Source organism: Caloenas nicobarica, chromosome 1, assembly GCF_036013445.1.
Source record: "Caloenas nicobarica isolate bCalNic1 chromosome 1, bCalNic1.hap1, whole genome shotgun sequence".
Lineage (NCBI taxonomy): Eukaryota > Metazoa > Chordata > Aves > Columbiformes > Columbidae > Caloenas > Caloenas nicobarica.
In genome coordinates, this window is record NC_088245.1 from 32068222 (window position 1) to 32090995 (window position 22774).

At 39.7% G+C, this 22774-nt stretch overlaps 1 protein-coding gene across 4 annotated transcripts in view; it reads left to right on the forward strand.

Moving 5' to 3' along the window:
- The window catches only part of PDZRN4 (PDZ domain containing ring finger 4), a 250647-nt gene that overhangs the window by 133611 nt on the left and 94262 nt on the right, over nucleotides 1-22774 (forward strand). The window contains exon 1 of one of the 4 annotated variants that reach the window (XM_065642470.1): nucleotides 10011-10079. The exons of the other annotated variants lie outside the window; for them this stretch is intronic. Coding sequence (XP_065498542.1) covers nucleotides 10011-10079 — 69 coding nt within the window. Of the gene's footprint in view, nucleotides 1-10010; nucleotides 10080-22774 lie in introns of those variants that run through there. 4 annotated transcript variants of the gene reach the window in all.

Genomic DNA, 22774 nt, shown 5'->3' on the forward strand with positions numbered 1-22774 from the left:
AACACAAATGAGTTTTGAAAATTAGCTGCTTTTCCCTCCAGTGTACACGCTCTCATACACACCGCGTGTAGTTTGAAGCCTGATAAGTAAATTCATTTTTCACAGATGTCACTTCCACCCCTGTGGTAAATGACAGCATCTTTCTCTCCTCTCTGATGACAATGAGTTGAAAACATGGGGGCTGACTTCTTGTGGACAAGTAGAAACATGGACAGATTTAGCCACAGGAGCTGCCTACCTGGCCTGAAGCCCGTTGTTTTCCTTTTGAGGTTAAATGATTCGGTAGTACTGAAATTGTGCCTGGAGTATATGAGATTAGGTTTATCCATTTTTGTATTACAGCAGAGTGCTGCAGTCTGAATGGGCAAGTGGATGTGTAGGTGCGGGTGCAGAGAGAAGGTGTGTGTCTGTGTGAGCATCTTTAAACTCTTACAGATACTTAAGTACGTGATCTGGCTCGCTGGAGGAGCTGGCAAAGGTTGTTCAAGTGGCCTTGAGCTTTTTGAGATAAAGAGCTCCAAACTACATCTCCAAAATATCTACCCTACAAGGATGTAATTCTATTTTATTATTATTTTTAGGAAATAGTGTCGTTTGCTTTTCATAAAGTATAAGGGTACAAAGCAGGGTGGACACTTCCCAGTAAATGTAAGGAGACTTCCCTTTTCCCAGCTCTAGGACTGGAGAGAACATCAGTGGAGAATTACAAAGCAGAGATTCTTTGAGCAGGAGATTTCTGTTCTCTTGCTTGTATTTCTCTGTTCTGGACTCTGCTTTATCTTTATTTATGACTGCTATTGACAACCAAAGTACACTGGGCAGTTTGGGCGTGTATTTCAATTGGAGCATATTTTGAAATCCGAAAGGCAACAACTGCAGGGAGATGGTGTTTTCACTGGGTGAAAGTTTATTTGGGAAGGATTTTCATCACCCATGAATTCCAATGGCGTTGCTACTATTTCGTTTGTTAATACTTACTGGTGAAGAAGGGTGCTAAGGGGTTCATCTTCAGAACACACCAGGGGTTTTTAACTGTTTCACTCTTGGCAAAGTGCTTGAGCCTCAAGCCGCTACATGTCCTGCTTCACACCTGAAGGCTCCTTTCGAGTGATTTTGGTGGTTTTAGGGTTTCTGGTGGTTTCTGTGCCAAATACTATTAATAGTTAAGCACGTCACTTTAATTGGCACCATTCTCTCGCTGTAATGTGATTGAATCTTTTCCCCTACTGTACATTGTCCTTCGGCTGGTTTTGGATGCTATGGTAAAAAAGTGTTTTAAATGCCCCTGTCCAGGGGGCTCAGACAAACCAGAAGTCCTGGCATGCCGCAGTAAGACTGAGGTGGGAGGCAGCAGCCGAGCAGAGGCTGTGCGGCAGAGGTGTCCCTGCGGTCGGCCAGCAAGGGCCGGGGGGCACGCACCCCCTGAAACTGCTGGCGTGTGACAAATCTCCCCTCTGAAGCTGACAAGCTCTGGGGTTTGACTTTTTGTTCCAGGAGGAAAGAGCAGATTTCAGATGAAGGATCTGAAATTTCGTTCAGAGATAAAGCGGGATTTGCTATGCTAATTTCTTTTCCACAGGACATCAAAATAGAAGAAAAAGAGGCATCGTTAATCGGATTTCATTTCTCTCAATCCGTGCGGCTCTGCAGGAGTTTTTTCACTCTTTCTGTTGTTTTTCTTCCTAACTCCTTATACCTGAGTTTGGACCTGGTGTTGCTGTTTCACAATGGCCTGGGTGAGCATTGCAGGGAGCTGGGGTTTGGGGGGGGTGCATGCTGGCAATGCTGAGGACTGGTGCACCGGGGAGGGGGGGCTCAGGGTGCCCCGACACTGGTGGAGCAGCTGGCGTGGGGTCCCACAGACAGGAGTCTGCCCAGGCAGCCAGCTGGGTCAGTGTCCAGCAGACCCATGCACCTCCCAGACAGCTGGCACGGTAACCGAACACCAGCAATTTTCAGAGAAAAACACATCTAATAACATTAATTTTCTTCTAGAGCAGACGGTAAGGTAACTAAAGCCAGGTTGATTGGGCTTCATTGGGATTTTTACCTAATGATCTTCTAGAAGGCAGGTGCACTGGCAGTGATTTTAAGCTTTAGAGAGCCCTAACAGTGTACCAAGTAAACCTTTGATGCTGTGGGGATTTTCTAGGAGGGGGAGCTGCATTACTTTTAGACCATTACAAAGCATTTGCTGACTGCAACAGAATTAATGGTGCTTTTATGGTAGTCAGTTAATGACTGTCAACAAACAGAGTTGATTTCAGTTCAAATTGTAATTTTAAATCAAACTAGCCAGCTGTCAGACATGGAAGCAGTGTGGACGATTCCTCCTCTCGCATCGTATGGTGCCGCTCCTGCATCCATCATTCTATCAGGTGTGTGTTGGGAGCCAGGTCTGAGATTCAAATCACATACACCACCTAATACTAATTTTAGGGTGATGAATTCCTGGTTAGTTACACAAAAAACAACCAACTCCCCTCTGCCTCACTACTCCTTTAAAGACTTAGGTCACTTCTATGTTGCAAAATAATTTTTTACTATAGAAACATGAAGTTCTGACAGTTATAGTACATCTTCTGCTTTGCCAAAGGAGGAAAGCAGCTGCTTTTGTGGCCTGATTTGGTACAAGTCTCCTCTTGACCTTCAGTACCTTGAAAATCCGTTCAAGACCATGAAAATTTCCCTAATCCTGGGGTGTTTTTCTAGGGCTCAGTAGGCCATTTATACAGGACAAGACAGAACAAACTACTATATTGCATGCATCCCTCAACATTTCTTCCAGACTGTCAATTGCATGAGCTTTGAAAGTGAATAGTGAAGCGTCTGTATTGGTAAATATGTCTCTATAATGCTAATGCATTATTTGTGACAGGCTATTCTTCTCAGCATGTTTACCTCACTTCTGATATACTCAGATATGCCAAAACTACTCTTGGAGATTTATTCAAATAATGGAACTTAAACTGGAAGTCAAACAAAAAGAAAATAGTCCAATCTACCTCTAGCTAGTATATTTTAACTATTCTGGGATGAAGACGTCTTCAGGCATTACCCTAGCCTAAGTACATCTCTTGTTTAATTTTTCTAATCCCTCAAATTGCTGTGATTGTCACTTTTAGCAAGGGAGTTTCTCAAGTCATGAGTAATTTTCTTCCTTTATACTTTTATACTGATTAGCACACCATGAGTATTACTTAAAACTTTTAATTAAGAAACCACACAGGACATTTTAATTGTATTCGACTACTGGAGACTGCAAGGGTGGCCTCAGCAGAAGAACTTGGAGGGGTCTAACAGCCCTCCATAATACATTATTTGAAAAACTCTGAAAGGTCTTGAAAGGTTCATTGCATTTATGCTCTTGCAAGACAGGTGTTACTTATTTTATAAGAATATAAAAAGGAAGAGCCTTTCTAATGGTATCAGACAAAAGAAGAGAGCTAAGGAGTGCTCACTGCTGCTCTCATCCTCTGAACCAGTTCCTTCTGCTTCAGCATTTCAATTAGAATTTTGTACTGTGAGCTCAGTTTCTCATTGAGATGTTTCACTGATATTTGCCTTTGTTTGGTCTGGGTCTGAACTCGGCATGTATCATCTCAGTTCCAGACAGTCTTTCTTTCCCACACAGATGTAAAAAAAAAGCTCAGCTTTAATCTTCGGGTGTGGGGGAAGAATCCGAATTTTTTTTTTTTTTTTTTTTAACTGATGTGGCTTGAAAAGCTTTGAAACCAGTGAGGACAATAGTAAAATGTACTTTTATAAACATGTTTGAAGTCCAAAGTCATTATGCAATCATTAATAAAGCCTTGTAATGCAGTTTGACTATATGCTGTATTACCAGCTAACGTTAGCTAAGCTTAGTAAATATTCTAGCGTTTTGTGCAAGAACTGGTAAATTTGGACCTCTAGAATTGAATTAGTGATGGGATCGTATTGCCAGTATTAGATTTCTGAAGAGGCCAACAATAAAACACAGACAAGCTACCAGCAAGTGGATGCACGGAGAGATTTCACTGCTGCACTCTCTCTCGTAGCTCCCAGGAGTCGGTGAATTACAGGCTTCCTGAGCAGGCAGATGACTACTCACAGTTATCTGTTGTAAAGTTGTCTAATACCTTTTTGAACCCTTTTCTGCTTTTTGCTTCCAGTGAGTTTTGGTAATGAGTTCCACAGTTGAATTACTTGGAAAAAAGAAAATCCAGACTTCCTTTTGCTGCTTTAAATGTATTGTCTGATTATTTCATTGTGTAATGTGAGAAGGAATGGCTTCTGTACGAGGAAAAAAATTATAGATTAAGATGAAAGATGCAGGGAAAGTGAACTATTACACATCTGTGTTTCTCATCTATTCTTCATAGCTCTTCCATTTCCATTAAATGATTTAGAGATGGAAAGACCAGGACTGATGGATATATTCAAATGTGAGTATTGCTGGGGTTTGTGCAGTTTCTTGACAACAGTTTCTGCTCCATTGTCAGTCTTTTCCTATAATTCCTTACATTCTGCTTGATTTCTTACTGTGGTTAAGCATTGAACCTGTAGTTAAAGGAAACTAATCCACAACTCCAGATCTGTTTTCTGAGTAGAAATAACAACCTTAGAGACCACAACTCTGGGTATTGTAGCGATGTTCCGTAAGCACATTATTTAATGTTTATTGACGCAGGACTTCATATCCCAGTTTATCTACAATCAGAGGTTTTTTTCCACAACTCTTTTCAGCTATTTTAGATTTGGCTATCCTGAATAAAATTTTGTTGTTTCCTTTAAATCCTTTCAAGCTTATTTGTGGGTAATTCTACTCTCTAGCACAGTAAAGATATTTAGTCTGGTTTCACATGATCATGTGGTTAAAAAAACCCACAAAAGTATGAGGTAGAGAAAGTCAAAAGAAAGTCCAGTTTCTTTTAAAATTTGCTAACACAGTCAGTTTATAGAAGGCTCTTATGGCCATCATTGACCGATTTTCTCAGTTTCACTGACACCATCCACTTGATGTCTTTATGTATTCCTAAGGCCTTAAAGTTCAGTATAGGCATCATTTGGTGTTCTGCAACACTTCTGTAGTTGATTATGTCAGCAGTTTAAGAAGCAATAGGGAAGCCACTCAGTGTAAAAACCTTAGAATATAATATCCTGGACAAAACTTTGAGAAATTAAAAAAAAAAAAAAAAGTATCAAAGCAGTCTGAAGTTTGGCCAGTAGACCTGGTAAAGGAATTGTACTTTTCCCAAAGAAAGCTAGCCAGCCCATCCACATGAAGTGGTAGATAAACAGAGGTCCCAGTGATTTATTTTAACTTGTGGAGAACAAAAGAGAAAGTAGTTCTTGTGTTGTACGCAACCGTGGCAGAGAAGGTTCCTCATGTGCTTGCTTTCCACTTCTCTCTAGACATGTATTTTGATTTTGGACCAGGAATCTCATAGATCTGTGTCCATCAAGAATGGGAAAAAAAAAAAAAAAGCAAACCCACAACAAATCAACATATTCCTGCAAATATTGCATTTTATTGTAGATACACATTCTTACTGGTATTAATCATGCATTTTGTGTGTCTGTGGAAAACATATAGTGCATTTTTACTTTTGAGTTAGATTTTCATGTATCTTTCGTAGGCAATGTGGTTAAATTTTACTTTTTTTTAAAAATATATTTACAAAAATCCATTTTGTTTGAGCCTCCTGAAAGGATGTTGTAGTGAAGGAAGGTGTCAGTCTTTTTTCCCAAGTAGCAAGTGATAGAATGAGAAAGAACAACCTCAAGTTGTACCAGGGGAGATTTAGGTTGGTTATTTGGGAAAAATTTCTTCACGGAATGGGTTGTCAGGCATTGGAACAGGCTGCCCAGGGAAGAGGTTGAGTCACCATCCCTGGAGGTGTTTAAAAGATGTGTAAAGGTGGCATTTAGGGACATGGTTTAGAGGTGGACTTGGCAGTGTTAAGCTGATGGTTGAAAACAATGATCTTAAAGGTCTTTTCCAACATAAATGATTCTATGATTCTATTTCAATGACTCTGTACTCCCATAGTTTGCACCTCCATTTAGCCTACTGGGTAATATACATTATGTTAATTTACAGTTCAAGCTGGTTAGCATGTAGGCAAATCTGAGTCTTTGGGTTACATTTACTGAAGGTTTTTAAGTTTTTCTCTTCAATCATAGGGCTGGAAAATTCCTTCGTTTTGTAATATACAAACTGACTGATGTATACAGTCACCTGATTCTAACAGCTGAGGCTTTACCAAAAACAGTAATTATCACCATGAATTAAAAATCTGGCCAGACTGAGATCAAGCCTTAAGAGTTTGAGTTTTTGTTTAGAACAGTGAGGATAAGCAAAGGGTTTCTTCAAATCTCTTTTTTCTTATATTATATTTTTGTTTTACATGTATGTAGCCGTAAGATTGTAAATTGCATTGCCATCTATTCTGTGAGCTAGATTTCTGGGAAGTCTTCAAAATTTATAGAGCAAATGCAGTGGGGTGGGTAAATTCAGGAGGAGAGCGTGAATTCAAGGGCATATGAAAGAATCTTGGAATTCCACATTTGCCTCATTGGGTTTCACCACTGATTTTGGACCAACAGCTTCATTGTCCTCACTGAAAATGAATGTTATGTTTTGTTGTATGTCTTTTAGCTGTGTGATAAAGAGGATATAAAGGAGTGGAGTGGCCTTTAATTTGCAGTGTCATTGCCTTGAATTTTTTGCAGTGATAAACTTTCAAGCACTGGTGCTTATAATTAGACACTTCTATACCTCAATGAGGAAACTATATAGCAAACATGTAAGTCATCTCGTAGATGCTTAAAATGAATTAGAGGACCTAAACAGGGCACCTTGTTTGAAAATGTTAACAGAAATTTTGCTGTAACTCTCTTGAAATTAAACTTCATCCCTTTGCTTTATTGCATTCCTGGTTTGACTATAAATTATTATTTTAGTCTTTATGGTAACATTAAATTGTAGGTGATGAACATGGAGAACTTCACAATCAAGAACAGCATTGAATTATTCAAATATCTTTGAATTACATGTAGAATAAGAATTACTTGATTATGTTTTAGTACCTTTTGGGTCCCTTTAGCTATGTATTGATGTTGGAGGGGGATTAAGAGGAGGGAGAGAAGGACAGGAAGAGATTGCTTTCTCTGCAACTTCAACCTGACCAAGGCACATGATTTATTTCATTTTACTCATTAGTTCAATTGAGTTTTGCCTCAAATGTCACTCTGTGCTGCACAAAGTTTGGTATTTTGAAAACACGTAAAATCAAAACATCATATTTAGATGAAGCCCAAGAACGTCTTTCCTTCTCAAATAAATCTAGTCAGCCCTGCAGACTGTGCCCATTAGCGGCTGCAGAAGCAGAAGACAGAATCCTTTTACTCTCTGTATGGGCAGAGGGCAGGCATTTGATAAATGAATGGAGAAGCCTATGTCAGCTTCAGAGAAGAAAACAAAAGAACCAGAGGAAGAGCAATGAAAAAAAGAGACTGTCAGTGGAAACTGCTGAAAGATTAACTGTAGTTTTCCATTGCTTGTTTTGTCTGTTGAGTTATTTGTTCTTGTTTATTGTTTGTTTCTTGTATCTATACAACTGGATTCTTGTACTAATATATCCTCCCCCCCTTTTCTAAGAACTAATTTTAAGGGACTATCAAAAATATACCAGGGTAAATCATGTCTCTTTTAACGCATGTAGCTTAGCTTTCAGGCTGTCTACATGTCAGAGGAAGAAGTTGCGTCTGTGGAAGCGGGGAACGCTTTCATCGAAAGACGGCACAGGTGTCCTTGCATGACTGTTGTCTGGTTCATTGATCTGACTTTCTTAAGTTCAGAATTTACACATCTGAGAATCCTTCTGCACCTCACAATATAGAAACCTTCGAAGATCGAGTTGATGTTTACTTCATGGGCTTAAACCTCTCAGCACGAGCACCATTTCATGGGTCTGTGGAGGAGGAGAACAGAGGCTGATTCTTTCTGACAGTGATGAACCCACCTCTGTGGTTTGGCTTTTGAAACCCTTGGACTTTAGGAAAGTTCAGAACCAAACCTGCATGCTCACGTTCTTCCATCAAATAAAAAGTAATCTTAAAGTTATATTTCAGAACAGTGCTGGAAGAGAAGAGCTTGCTCTGTTAATGATCGTTATTTGACTCCTCCTGACTCTGCTGATTTATTAGAGATGGAACGTAATTAAGATTTAGTCTCAGCCTATCTGTAATTTACATAGATGTTCTAGCAAACTTTACTAATATGTGGAGTTTGCAGTAAAGGTCCAGTTTTTCCTGTAGGTTTCTCTGCTTGGCTTTCATCCCGGCTGTTAGGTAAAATGAAGGCCCAGAAAATCGGATTATTACATCCCAAGGGGCAGGACTGATAAGCAGCACATGATTGTTGATCTGCTTGCTACCCGGTGTTGGTGGTGTTTGAGGTGCTGCTAGATGCAAAGCCAATTTGTTAACAATTAGTTCTCATTAGAATCATTTCCTGTTATCGATTTTAAATGTTTGACAAAGCACTTTTAGGAAACTGCACCCAAAAAAAAAATAGTGGCTGTACATCAGTGCTTAGTAATTACAACTCTTTAGGGCCCAGTGTCAATCTTAACTAACTGGTTTCATTGGTTTCCAAGTAATTATTTCTGCTTTGGATCCCACCTGCTATCCCCTCCAGATTAAAGATGCCTTGAAACAAGGACATAGTCCTTGATTAGCAGAGTTGCTGAGAAAGGAGTGATAAAGCAAAAGCAACTTTTTGTTTTCTGTCTTGGTTTATCATGGCTTGGGCTCTTTATCTTAGGTGACTACCAGTGTATTACATGATATTCATCGTAGGAATTATTGTCAGCCTGGAATTAAATGTGATTTCCATTGACCTTAACATTTAACATGTGGGTTTAATTTTAAATGCATCCTTGCATTTATACACACATTGAGAATTGTGGAGCCATTAAAATCTAATTTAGGAATGGTAAAATAAGATATAATGTCATGTTATAATAAAAACTTTGATATCTAGGACTCCAAGAGAATGTATCCATTGATTTTTTTAGAAATTTGGGCTATAATTGCTATTAATCTGCTTTACATGCCGAAAGAGACTTGAATGTCAGATTATTTAATAAACAGTACAATGTGTGTATATCTGTAAAAAGCACCAGATCAGACAGACCTGAATTTCCACATGTACTGGATATGTATGATGGGTTGTTGTAAACTTATGCCTTTTATGAGTACACTGGAATTTTGGCTAAATTTGGCAGTGTCAAAGGTGAACCTAGCAGTATAGCCATCTGGGTGAATTTTCCTTCCTTCTTTGCTTTAGATTTTTAGCAACATCAGCTAAGGTTTCATAAGCACCCTGCTAAAATGCTTGCAGATATTTTAAATGAATTCCATGATCCCTGTTGCACAAGGTGGAGACCTAACACAAGACTTGGCTTGTGCCTTTCCCACCCCCATTTGTGAATTAGTCTCACAATTACTGTAAAAATTAAGGGGAGTGTGGGTGAAATACGGGAGGCTTAGTCCCTCTAACCTTAATAAACAGAGATGGTATTGACACAAGTGAATTTTGTTTAACCACAGTACATTTGCTTCTTAATTAGTGAATATTCATCTGTCATGAGCAGCAGCTATGACACCCCTCCCCGCTAACACGTTCTGTCATAAATAATCAATGAGAGGCTATTAATATTCATGAGTGAGAATCTGTGTAGTCATGTGCACTGATGCAGAGACAGGGGGAGTGTTGCCATGAACTGAGTCGAAACTCTGTGTGTATACGGGAGTGTAAGATAGTTAGGGAAAGGGAAGAAGAGCATGCTGCTACACGCTGCCCTGCCGTGTGCTTCCAGCTCACAGTGCTGTGCCTGTGTTTTGGGGCTGGAGTGACTGATGAAAAACAGTAGTCAAGTCTGGAGGGTGATTCCCTGTCAGTGCATTTGCCTTTCAGTGCTGGGGAAATTAGAGGCTTTGCTCTCGTGTTGCTTATTAGGATGGGCTGCAATCTGTGCACTTTTCAGAAGAGAGAGGAACACTACAAACTGCTCTATGAAGTTTCACAGGTGAGTGCAGAGGATATTGCCAGCATCTCCAGGGTAAAAATATGTGTTATTTACAGAGAGTAAGTAGAGATGCTTTTGTTTTGCTTTGCCTTTTTTTATCTTTGCAAAATTGCTAGCTAAGTTGTTTGGGCGGGGGTTGGTAATTATTAGTATTTTGGGTGCCTGTTGTTTTTGGCTCATTTGCCACTCCCCCTTCAGATGACTTCCTGTGGGATTCTTTTAACATTTTTGTGCATCTTCTGCCAAGATGTCAGTCATATAGCTGCAGTCTCACTGAACCGTATCGGTGATGTTTTAAGGGAGCCCGTGGCTTTGGTAATAAGGCTGATTTCAGATAAGTTCCACTGCTGCCTCTGAAAGCATTAGGTCTCTGATCTCAGCTATTTCTAAGTTAAGGAGCAAAGTTTTTATGACATGTCTGTGCTGGCCAAGAAGTATGTTAAATTTTCAGATTAATTAATTAAAATTGAAATTATTCTGAAGCATACTTGTCACCTTTAAACAGGTACTGAGCACAACAAGGTTTCCGTGGGTGAGGTGTGCTGCTTGTTCATTCATTGTGTGTGTGTTATTTCTGTTTGCTACTAGACAAAGATCTTAATCCCATCTAGATATTTTGGTGTCTCTTTCAGCATCATAGCAGAGTGAGTAGCAGTGTAGCACTGTGCTGCTAATGTGTTCCCAGCTCCTTCAGAATAAGATAAGACGAAACAAGCACTTACCATAATAGCCCATAATTTTTTCTCAGATCCTATTGAATCAGTATTTGATTTGCAGCTTTTTTGTTTGTTCTTTCCTCTTGGCACAGCAGATCCTCGCATACTAAAGTTTAGTGCCTTTCAGCATCAGTTCTCTCGCTCTCTATAATTTGTCCTGGCTTTGACACATTGCCGTTGACAGAGGCTGAACGCTTGCAGTTTTGGGCTGCACTGCTGCTGACAGGCAGCGTGGAGGAGAAAAAACAGCTTACAGTGTTGGTGGTCTATTGGCACAGCAGCAGCTGAGTGCCCATTGCCGACCGGTTCTCTCCGAGTTCCTCCTGACGTGATTCATTTCACAGTGGGCTAATTACAAAGTGGATTCTCTACACATGAAGCAGCCTCCTCAGTTGCAGTGTTAATGCACATTTTCATGGTAATGTGATCAGAGCCTCATTAGCCAGTTTCCAAAATGATCCTCTGCATTAATTAAATATAAAAATGACTCTCTTTATCACCATAGAGAGGAAGAAGAAGATTAACATTGTTAATTACTACTGGGGGCAATACCTCTGCGTCATTTTTTAGCACAGAACCAGCAGGCATATTCAATCCTAAAAGAGTGTCTGCAGGTAACCTGCCCATTGCCTTGCCTGGTGAAGATGGTCTCTAGGTGGAACACTTCCCTTTAGTTCAATAGTTAGTCGTAATCCCATCATCATGTTTTCCTACAGCAATAGCACAGGGAAAAGTGTAGCAGCACGTTTCCCTCTCCTCCCTTTCCCCCTCCCCAGCTCTGGATTGCCAAACTGATCTGAAAGTGTAAAATGGAGAGAGTGGAGTAGGTCCCTGTCTGCTTTTCTGTGCCAGAGAATAAGAAATGCAGGTTGTGCTATCAAGTGGATTAGACATTTCTTAAAGGGCTGCATGTGTGTAAGGAAAAAAGAGGCTGTGCCTGGTTCGGAGTGAGTGCATTTTCAAAATACACCTTGCATTAAAGTTGCATGGTAATAAATGCTATTGAAATGATCAACAAACCCAAAGGTGGGATTTTTAAAGAGATTCTAGAGAAATTCTCCCCTTTATCTGTTATCTTCTCTACTGTTGAACTGGAGTGTCTGTGGATGTGAACAACCAAGGTGCAAAATGAACTAGTGCTTTCACTTTTTACTCTGGCGCTTGCCAGATAAAGTGTAATCCCTGTGAGGATCTGAGCAAGTTTCCCTGGGGAGTTGAAATGCAGTGAGCCTGGTGCTGCATCTTGTGCTGTTAGGGAAATGTCACTGATAAGGTGCAGAAGGAAAGCAGAGAAATGACTTAGTGTGTTTGCTGCCAGATCCTGTGTTCATCTGTAAACTCATCCCTATCTTTGTCTCAGTGTATACATGTCAGAGCCCAAAGGATACTGAGCATATTTTTAACCAGGTGCTACAGTAGAGATCAGGTAGTATCTCATACCATAACTGCTTCTGTGTACAATACTGATTTGCTGCTGTGGGGGGAGGGAGCAGCAGTAGAATATGATAAATTAAATTAAGCCAAGGCAGGCATTGCTACTTGATTTGCAAATCCCTTTTTAACTCTCCAGTCCTGTAATTCCTATACCACAGCCTTGGCTCTTTCATCTGCATGATTTCTGGAGAGCTTGGGACAAGTTAGCCTGCCAGGGACATGAACTGACTGAGGATGAGCTGTGGCTCACTAGCATATGTGGATCAGATAGATTAATTTATATTCATATAAGGAAGCAATCCTAGCCTCATCTGTCACCTTTCCAGTGTTAGGCTACCTGATACTGTGGGTGGTCTGTGCACTCATGTACTTAAAAGTACAGTAAACAAAGGGAAGCGTGTTTGCAGAGGAAAACCATGCAAGCGCTTACAGTAAGGCATGTTTTGTCCTACTGTTTGTAGTGAGGTCAGATTCAGCACCAGAGCGCTTTTTGTTGTAGAGCTGCTGGGAAATGAAGACATCATTAGAATATGTATAATTCCTTGCTCTTTCTCCCACCCCCTTTCTCCGGACTCGTTTGCCTTTCCCTGAGATAGCAGTTCAGAGACCATGGAGGCCCTCTCCAAAAACAGCATTTGCTTGCATGATGGAGACTTTCAATTTGATAACTGTGTCTCGCACGTGTAGACTGGGATTAAAACAAAAAGTCAAATAGTCATGTTTTGAGATGAAAGCTTTTGAGATACCAGTACGCATTGGTGAAGCACCCTTGTGCTTCTGAGTGCCTCTTCAGCTGTCCTCAGGACATGAGGATGGCTCTGCTTTGTCTCTTGACTTCATCATGAGAAGGTATCAGGCATAGCATCCCCCTAAGCCCTCTTCTCCATATTCCTACCAGTGGAGAAACAGAAGTTGTCTCAATTTGAAATTTATGGCCCTACATGCTACTTCACGGGGCACTTTATTTGTATTTCCTGTGTGCTGTATAAGCAGGATTGAGCTAATGAATGTGCAGCCAGGAAGTCTACATCAAGTCACTTAGAGATGGTGGGATCTGGTGTGTGTGCTCATGTCCATTAGGATCAGACTTCTGCCTTTCTCAGCTGGTTTGCTCTTGCACTGCTGCAGTGAAAGGGTGTTTAACTCATTTGTTAGCTGCATGGTGAGGACTTTTCCCATTTAGCAGAAAGGATAGGAGAAATTGGATTGAAGGGAATGATTGAAGGCAAGGACTGAAGGGAATGAACTGGAGCACCATCTCATCAATAGTCAGCAGTGATTTTCGATAGCCTTGTGTGAGACTCAAGGGAATGCAAATTTTTCACAGAATTCTGTGGATATCATATGGAAGTAACTTTTGTTTGCTGGAATTTTTATGCTTTGTTTTCAAAATGTGCAATTAAACCAAAGAAAATGAGGGGAGGGACAGAGAGAACACAGTACTTTTGGAGGTCAACAAAAGACAAGTGTGAACTTCTTCTTTGAGTTACATGTTAAGAAGCAGTCCTGGCTCATCTGAGTTCAGGATTGAAAGAGAGGAAGGACAAAAGCTAGAAGGGAAAACAGAGGCAATCTGGGATGGCTTACAAAGTTAGTGGTGGAGCTGGGATTAAAACTAGTAGGATGCACATTTGTATTTTACATTTGACCTGAGATGATAGTAGAGCCTCCTTGCAGCATTTTTAAATCCTCTGAAGACTGATTATGCAGTTTGCTTCTCATGGTCATTTCAATAATTAGCATAAAGCTCAAATTTTCACCACTTTAGAGTTCTGATTTTATGTTCAATTTGATATCCCTTGGGCTGCTTGAAGTACTGAGTTTTAGTGATATGTCTCTTCAAATTCAAAGGTATTTGCAAGAGAGACATCAAGCCTGCGCATGGAAACAACAGAAGCACTTCAGTATTTTCAGGAAATAATGCTTATAGCTGGTATTGGGATAAGGAAAGAAGACTAGGGGCCAAACACTGTTCCTTGTCACTGGGACCTGCCTTCTCTGCTCTTTATGAAGTTTGGGTTTATTCAGAGAATTTAATAGACTAGATGATGTAAACCAGTCTCCAGCCACTGATACATACCTTTGGTATTTATGCTGTGTGAGATATTTACGTGACAGCTGCTCAGTATGGTGTTCGTCATTAGCTCCCATCCTTTTCTGGAGATATCTGCCGTCAGCTTTTGCATCACCTTTGTTTGCTGTTATCAGTGCCACCTCCAAATGCTCCTCACAAATTTCACCATCGGTGGGAAAGTACTGTCTTGTGCTTGATCAGCACAAACACATTTTTGGATCCCTTTATATCTCAGTTCTATTTTTAATCAAAATTCTGTGGCAGGACACTTTTAGCTTTGGAGAATATGAAAGGAGAAAATGCTAGATTTAATTTTCTGGAAATTAGTTGAATTATCCAAGTTCAATTAAATCGGTAGCAAAAGTAGATCTGGTTTGATCTTAATGCATTTCTTAGCTTCTCCTTCTTGCTCCTTTCTAAATTTCTGAACAAAAAAATTGAGAACCCCCAGATTCTTTTTTTTCTAAGCAGCTCTTCTGAATACTGGTATATCTGTTTGAAAAGTTCGAAAAATAAATTGTGAGGTGCTGAAGGAGTCAACAAACTTGTAGTGCTCTTTCCTCTCAATTTAATTGAACAATTTTAGAACTCATCTCTATTTAATTCCCTTCAAAGCTGCTCTGTCTTATATTAATAGAACAGTGTTTTTATGGTAAAAATATGATCAAGTAAATCTTGTAATACTTTTCTAGCCATGTCCTAGAAACTTACTTGGAATTTCCTTAAAGAACCTCTGCTGAAATGAAAAGACTTTAAAAAACAAGTTCCTAAAAGTTGACTTCTCTCACACATAAGGAGATGGTCTTTGTGGTTAACAAGCACAGCTTCTCTGGTTCTTCTGTTTCCTTGCTTCTTTACTTTACACCAATAATTGAGCAGCATTCATCTAGCTCACTCACCCATTGCTGTAATGCTTGTTCAGGCTGTACGCAGAAAGAGTCACCAGTGTTGTGGCATTGCTAACAACTGAGCTCTTGCTCCTGGTGGAGGAGATCGTTGTCCCACATGGGGTGCTGGTCCATGACCCCAGGGAGCACGGGGTGCCATCCCCAGAGTCCCAGGCATCCAGGCCTCAGCTCTGTGCTTTGAGTCACCTTATGCTCAAAAGATACATCTGAAAGGCCACCTCTTGTCTGGATTTAGGCTCTCACCACAGAGCTATGTTTAGGTGTGAGGGCTACTTCAGGAGTCCTGGGGGATTACACTGTGAGGATTTGGGTCTGGGGCTATGTAGGCTGCTTAAAATAACTAGCTCTGGCTGCCTGGATGGGTGGTGGCTGTAGAGAAGACACCCATGGATACAACTGGGCATCTAAGTATGTCATCATCTGATTTCCTAAAAACCTAAACCCATTAGCAGGATTTTTGAGATCATTCTTTTGAACATGACACCTGAATTATACGTTAAGTGCCCAAGTGTTATTTTGGACCTCACACCAACTGCCTTTGATAAAACGCTTATTTTTTTCTGATAAAATCCATCAAACTCTGAAGTGTTGCCACAGACTTCACTGGGGCCAGGCTTTCATTTTCTGTCCTTGTTTACTGTCTTGTAAAAGGCACATAGTTCCTGCATATACCTCAAGAGGAAGGATAAAGAAAGAGTTGTGAGATAAGAAAGCAGACAATAGTATGTGAGATAAGAATTCAGGGGATGGGTACAACAGAGGCAGCTATACAAAGTCATATTGATCTTATATCAGTAATCTCCAAGGATATGCAATGCCATGAAAAATAAAAAAAGTGGTTGAGATACTGAATAGCATTATCTTCTCCGTCATTTTGCTGTCCCTTGCATCTTGAATTTAACAATGGAGATTAAGGATTCTTCTAATGATCAGGGTTTTATACATTTTTTAAAGAGCTATCCTTTCTCGAGTCTTTCTTCCTGATGGGATTTGGTATGGATATAATACTTGGGCCTAAGGCAAAACATATCTTTATGTGAGTCTTATACATTAGTGATGTGATGAAACTAATCTTGCTACCTTGAGCATTCACAGACTAGTAACTGCTGAAGAAGCATATTTAAGGGGTTCAGTATTTTTGTTTTGTGGTTTGTTGAAGGGGAGGGGCATTAAAATGTCAGCCAGACACTCTGCCAAGTCTGTTAAGAGTTAATTGACAGTAGGTTGTTTCATCAGTTTTCTCTCAAGAGCTGAGAGCTTAATGGAGACACATACAGCAGGGCTTGGTGGTACCCAGAGGTTCTTCCACCCCTAGGCATTTGGTGAGGTCTCATAAAAATAATAAAGAAAAAAGGAAGCTGAAAAATGCTTGGATCTTTGTCTTTAAGGATGTTTAACTTCAGATTGTATTTGACCTGCTATTCTAAAGGGCATGAGCTTTTTCTAATAGTACCTGCTTTTCTGTCCACCCCATGACTTTGAGCACACTGGCTAATTTCAACTATAAAGGCTTTTCCAGTCTTCTAGGTTCATGCGAATTACTCCGATGATACTGTTAGGTAGATAATTTTTTTCAAGAACAAGAGGCTTTCCTAGCTTGCAAACATTACCTCAAAATACCAAGACATGAAATAATTTAAAAATTTAGATGCGGATTATTCTTTATACACTTACTTTGTCATTGCAGTGAAGACAGCTACTTGCTATTTTTTGTGTAACAAGATTGTAATTTGTTTTACTTCACTCAATAATTGGAACAAAAATCAGTCTGTTGAGAGAGGATATTAGATCAGTAACTGTTATCAGGTTATCTATATTTTTTTTAAGTAATAAGCAGTAGTTCAGAAACAAAATATTGGTATGCAATGGACTGAACCTAGAAATCGAATTCCAATGTCTTTATATAACACATTACAAACTCTTGCAGTTGTTTGTATTTTGTATTTAAGTTTAAAATATTGATATGGACAGGCAGAGGACACCATGGCTATCTGGCCATTTCTACATAAGGTAAACTTGCATGACCCCTCACTGCTGTGTTTTTTTATTGTTTCACTGTAAGGAAGTTTGGAAATTATACATGTTCTTCTCTCAGGTGGAAAAAAAATATTCATTCCTTTTCTTTCAGGAGGAAAGTTGCTTTTTTTTTTTTTTTTTTTTAAACCAACAGAAGCAAACCCTGATAATCAGCAAAGTGAAGCAAAGCAAACATTCTTTTTCCTTTGTTTTATGGGCTGATTGTATACAGTAGCAGTTTATTCCCTAGAGGTTTTAGTCATGAAGTTTGACCTCTGAAGCAACACAAGTACAGTAGAACGAGTAATTTTCCGTACTACTGAGTCATATGTAAAATTCCTGTGCTTCGTATGTATTAATGTCAGAGTTGAACCTGAGAGGACTTAACCTGCAAAAGGCTGCAAGAGTCTTTAATTGTGTTACTCATCCAGCTGGAGACTTTTTTCTGTTTTGTTTTATCTCTCTTAGTATGTGAAGGGGTCATTGTTTCTTTTGTTTTGTTCTGTTTTTTCCTAGCTCCTGGAATCATACTGTTTAAAAAAAAAAAAAACCTACTTCTCATTAAAAGTAGCCTCACTTAAGATCAGTGAGAAAAGTTTGCAAATGTCAGTCATGTTTGCTTTACAGTTTAAGAAATTCAAAACAAATTGGGATGAACTTGAAAGATAATGTTTAGAAACAGTCTAAATTCTTGAGAGTTTGGTATTCTGGATGTCTAGGGTAGGCATCATTGCTTGAGAAATGAGGCTGAGACCCATCCACATGGAGTTAGCCCTAAGGAGGAGGAAAATGTTTGGCTTTGGTCTTTCAGGACTTGTCCACAGACATCAGTGCCAACAGGAGCCGGCGGTGGCTGTGTCAGCATGTCAGTGCATTCTCGAGACCCCAGCCGGTTTCTAGCTGGGATCGCAGGTTCTGCATCTGCAGATGTGCCTTCAGGGACCACCTTGCTTGCAAATGTCAGTGCAGCTTCTGTGTCCATGTGCAGAAAACTGGTGAGGCTCCTGGGAAAGATCCACAAACTTTTTAGATGTTCAGTTGCTCTCTAATGTCAGAAAGATGATTAACTGCAGGACCAGGACCCGTGTCCTGAGGACCAAGAGGAGCATGGGAATGGGTGAACTGCGCTAAATCTTGTGAGGACTGAACAACTGAAATAATCAGAGAAATGGATTATCTTCAGTTACCTGTGCTATAACAGAACAATTGGCTGACACATTTAATATGTTTGATCGTATTTGTAATGTGCTTTTTGCATATTATAGTGATGTATTTGCAGGGAAGGCTGCTCAGGGAATAATCATTATTTAGGCCTTTGACTTCCTCATGGTTAGAATGTGAAGTATTCATATTCTTCCTGCTTTCCATGGGCATATGAACTGCCAGTTCAAAACAAATTTTAGTGGCACCAAAAGATGAAAGAAAGGGTCAATTATAAGTTAAAGTTGAGCATTTGGAATACTTTCTCAGAGGTCAAGGTTACTAGAAATGGGGGTGGCATCTCTCATTCCAATATGGTTTTGTACATTTTTAAATGTAATTTGTCATCTAGTCTACTATTACAGCCAGGAAAGATAAAGACCCATAAGTTTATAAATGGGGAATTCCAGAACGTGTGTGGTGTCTAGATTGTATTTCATGCAGGAATATAATTCCATCAAAATCAAAATGCTTTATAAAAAAATTCAAGGTTTCAGCAAAGCGTAGACTTAGGGGAAAAAAAACAGGAAAGAAATTTCCAGGAGTGCCTGAATATTATTTCTATATCACCATAGTGAAATATTTAGGATGATTAACTTATTTTCCTCTTTTCAGAGTTGTGTGTACCATTTGTGAAATCTCAAACCTTCTCCTGACATGGAATTTCCATCCTCTCTGGGTTCCCCATTCTGAGACGTGTGACTTGCTGTAGGGAAACTCTTCCTTATGCATAATCCCCTTTACCAGCATATACTGCTTGTAGAGATTTTGTTAGAGAGCAGGCTCATATCTTGTGAGAGAGAAGGAAAGCATATATAGCAAGAAGCATTCATGTAAACATATTCCAACAACGTACTTATTAGAAAAATAATAGATCATCGCCTTCACAGTATATGTTGTGATGTCAGAGGGGGATGTTGCCCTGTTTAAGAGAGTGTGCCAAAATCTGGTTTTTTGCTTTCTGGAAATCCCACACCACTGGATGGGTGACTGTGGTGTATCGAGGCAGAGCGCCTGTTTAGCACAGCAGCAGGACTTGGAAGTCTGTCTCTAATTCCTTCTCTCATCGGCATATTTGAAGAGGTTCTGGTTTCTCTTTTCCCTTTCTGGTATGAAGATCTGTATTATTTAATGCTTTAAAGATTAACTGTAGAGATCTTGGCTAATGGCTAATGAAGAAACCGGAATAGTATTGTCTAATGATGATGATGGTGATCACAATAAGCATCGTAAAATGCTAGATCGATCCGCTTAGCAATTATTGGTAAAGTTATAACACAAAGTGAATTGTTGCAGTGGAGTGTAGATCTACCTGCATTTCCCAGCAGATCTGGAATCCCACGCTTCCTCAAAGTCCAGAAAGGGTTTTGCTTGGTTTGTTGAAAGACTGTTTTTTGCTTCACTGTACCCTAAAAGTCAGTTTTGATAGAAATTTTCTTTGCAGTTTCCCCAGACCCTCTCCTCAAATAACTAATGGGGCAAGTTGCTTTTTTATTCATGTATTTTACTTTATTGTGCAAATTAGAGGCTTTTTAATATGGAAAAAAATTATAAATATGAATTTATTTGTATTGCTTTCTCCAGGAACTAATAAAATTAGGAGGGGTTTGCTATTTGTTCATCAGTAGTGGAGTCATGTTGCTGTCAATCAAGTTCAGCATAGATATAAAGTCTCCTCACTCCTATAAGCATAATATATTTCAAATCTTACATGTGAATCTTACTAAACCATTTAAAATCTTCTTGATGAAGTAGTTTTAAGTTCCTAATACAAGAGGTGGTTCCCATTTATCTCCAAATGACCTCTTTATCTCCAGATTTACGTATTTCCTTGAATTAAAACTGTCATTTGGTCATGTTGAGTAGGAGAATGTCTTTGAAAGTCTGACCTGTGGGAACATGATGAATAATGACAGGGGAAGGATTTTGCCCACACTGAATACCAAATCATGTAGCGCTGTAGTTTCACTTACTAAATATTGTCCAGGCTCTATTGTTGAACCCTGTGCTGCCAGTGTCACTTTGTCAGGATGTTTTCTGTCCTGTGACTAGCAGCTTCAAATGTACTCATCCATCTTCTTGTCCCATTACATTTCATGTGACTGATGTTCTGCACCCATTAAAATTGATGGGAAAGAACAAAGAGAAGAAAAATGTGCCCTTCAACTGATTATGCCTTTGAAAGAGCAACTGAGACTCTGCGGCTATCTAGAGTAAATCGAGTAGTTATTTCTGGTTTTAACTATATTACTTAGATGTATTAATCCTTATGAGCAGTAGAGCCCGTATTTTGTTATTTCGATATTATATTGAGAGCTATAAGCTTATGTCAATATTTTCTCCTTTAATTTTGTGACAGTAAGTGAACATACAGACACTTTGAGATGTATTAGCTGCCTCCGGTATTCTTGCCCGTGAGATATTGCTGGCATGCCTGAATACCCTCTCAGGGAAGGAGGGAGATATGTTTGACAAGCCCAGGCCTTTCCTCTGAGGAAGGACCCACAGGGCTTTGATCAGCCACACCTCCTGTGCCATGGAATAGCACTTGTGTGGGATGTCACAGGGTTCTGCTTGGCAATAAGTGCTTCCTCACCTTACGCTAAGATCTTCAGGGCAGTTAATGGGAGACTAGAAATACAAGAGCCTTTGTAGTGTTGGCTTTGTCTTTATTTCATGGATACAGATGGTTTCCCAAAGTGCTAGTCCAATGTTTCAGAGTTAGACGAGGGCCATTAGCCAGCTGAATGGAGAGAATAGATGTCATATTTACTGACAACCGAAGATGAAACACAGAGGAGAAGCAAAAATGAAGGCTCTTGAGTGATCAGTATGTCTGATTATTTACAGCTTATATGACAGCCTTCTCAATACAGCAGCCAACCATTCTTTCCCATTTGTGAATAGTAATGAGACTGTATTTTTTTTTTCAATTTGGGCTTTGACCATGAGCACTTGTGTGCCCCAAAAATGCAGCTGAATGGGCCCCTTTAGGCTCCCTGATGTTCTTGCAGAGGCTTCAGCAAATGCTGTTCACTTCCCTAGTGGTACACTAGGATACACTAAAGTTTATTTCCATGCAAAGTTCATATATGTTTTGGTTTTGTAAAACTCTGTGGCAGGAATTTGGGTTTCTTAGACTTTGCCTTGAAATTAGTGCTTTGTCTTGGCAATTTAGGCTTAGTTGGTGCTCTATCTGAAGTTCCCAAAGTATGTTTGGCTTGGGGGGCTGGGAAATGCTGCAATGAGCTCTGAGCCTTGAAGGATTGTTTCCTACAATATGACCTATAATTATTTGAGATTTCTGATGAGCATCAAGGCCCGTTTTTTTGTCCAGCATTTTTCTCAGACTGGAGATAGTATATTATGAAGTGGATAATGTTCTCTTGTCAGCGGTGGGTTCACTTGGGTTATTATTTATCCATATTTTAAAGTCAATTGTTCACATCTAGAATTTGTGAAGAGGAGCTTTATTAAGATTAAAATGGGCAAATAAGACTTTAATAACCTTAATTTAGTAATTTCCTCATGAGCTTCTCTGCTCTCTTTAGTTGCTTACTTGACTTCCAGCTGAGAGTGGATTCATTATTTTAAAGAAACATTCTTAGAGATAATTAACCTCTGAAATGAGTGGAAGTTAGGCAAAAAGGCAATGAATCTTTAGTGAGGTCCTACTTATGCAGGACAGATCTGGACTGTTCAAGCACAATGTCACCCTTAACATTAGAGGGACTTGAACAAGTAACCCAAGGGTAAACAGGGGCGTAAAGTTGATGTGCAGAGGTATATTTCCACTCTCTTACTCTGTGCTAAAATGATGTGGGGAAAAGGGACTGGTGGCAAAATGCACCCTTTCTTTTGTTTAGGACAGAAGTATGCAACAGATAGCTGATGCTTTGAAATTTGCACCCCTGTAATGGTAATTCTTTTCTACGCATATGTCTTCTGTGGGACATGAAAAAGGTGACAAGTGGGATAGAAATCTCAGCTTACCCTTCTGGATTGCAATGACTGCAGCAGCTGCTGGGAATACATCCCAACAAATAAATTCTGTTGCCAAGCAAAATCACTTCTGAGCACCATGCAGAAAGGTCATCATTCAAATAACAGTGCTGTTAATTTCTAGCACGACCTGAGGAGAGATAGGTCTCAGCCTCCCACCTCCCCGTATCTCAGGAGACTTTAGTTGGACGCTACTCTAAACCTTGGATTACAGATTTTCAGAAAAACTGTTGTTCCTATGTTTTTGGTTTGGAAGACACTGAGAAATGCTTAGCTTTGTATTGTAGTGAGGAAAATCTGAATGCAAGAGGAGGGATGGGAAAATTTGATTTCCTTTTATTGCAC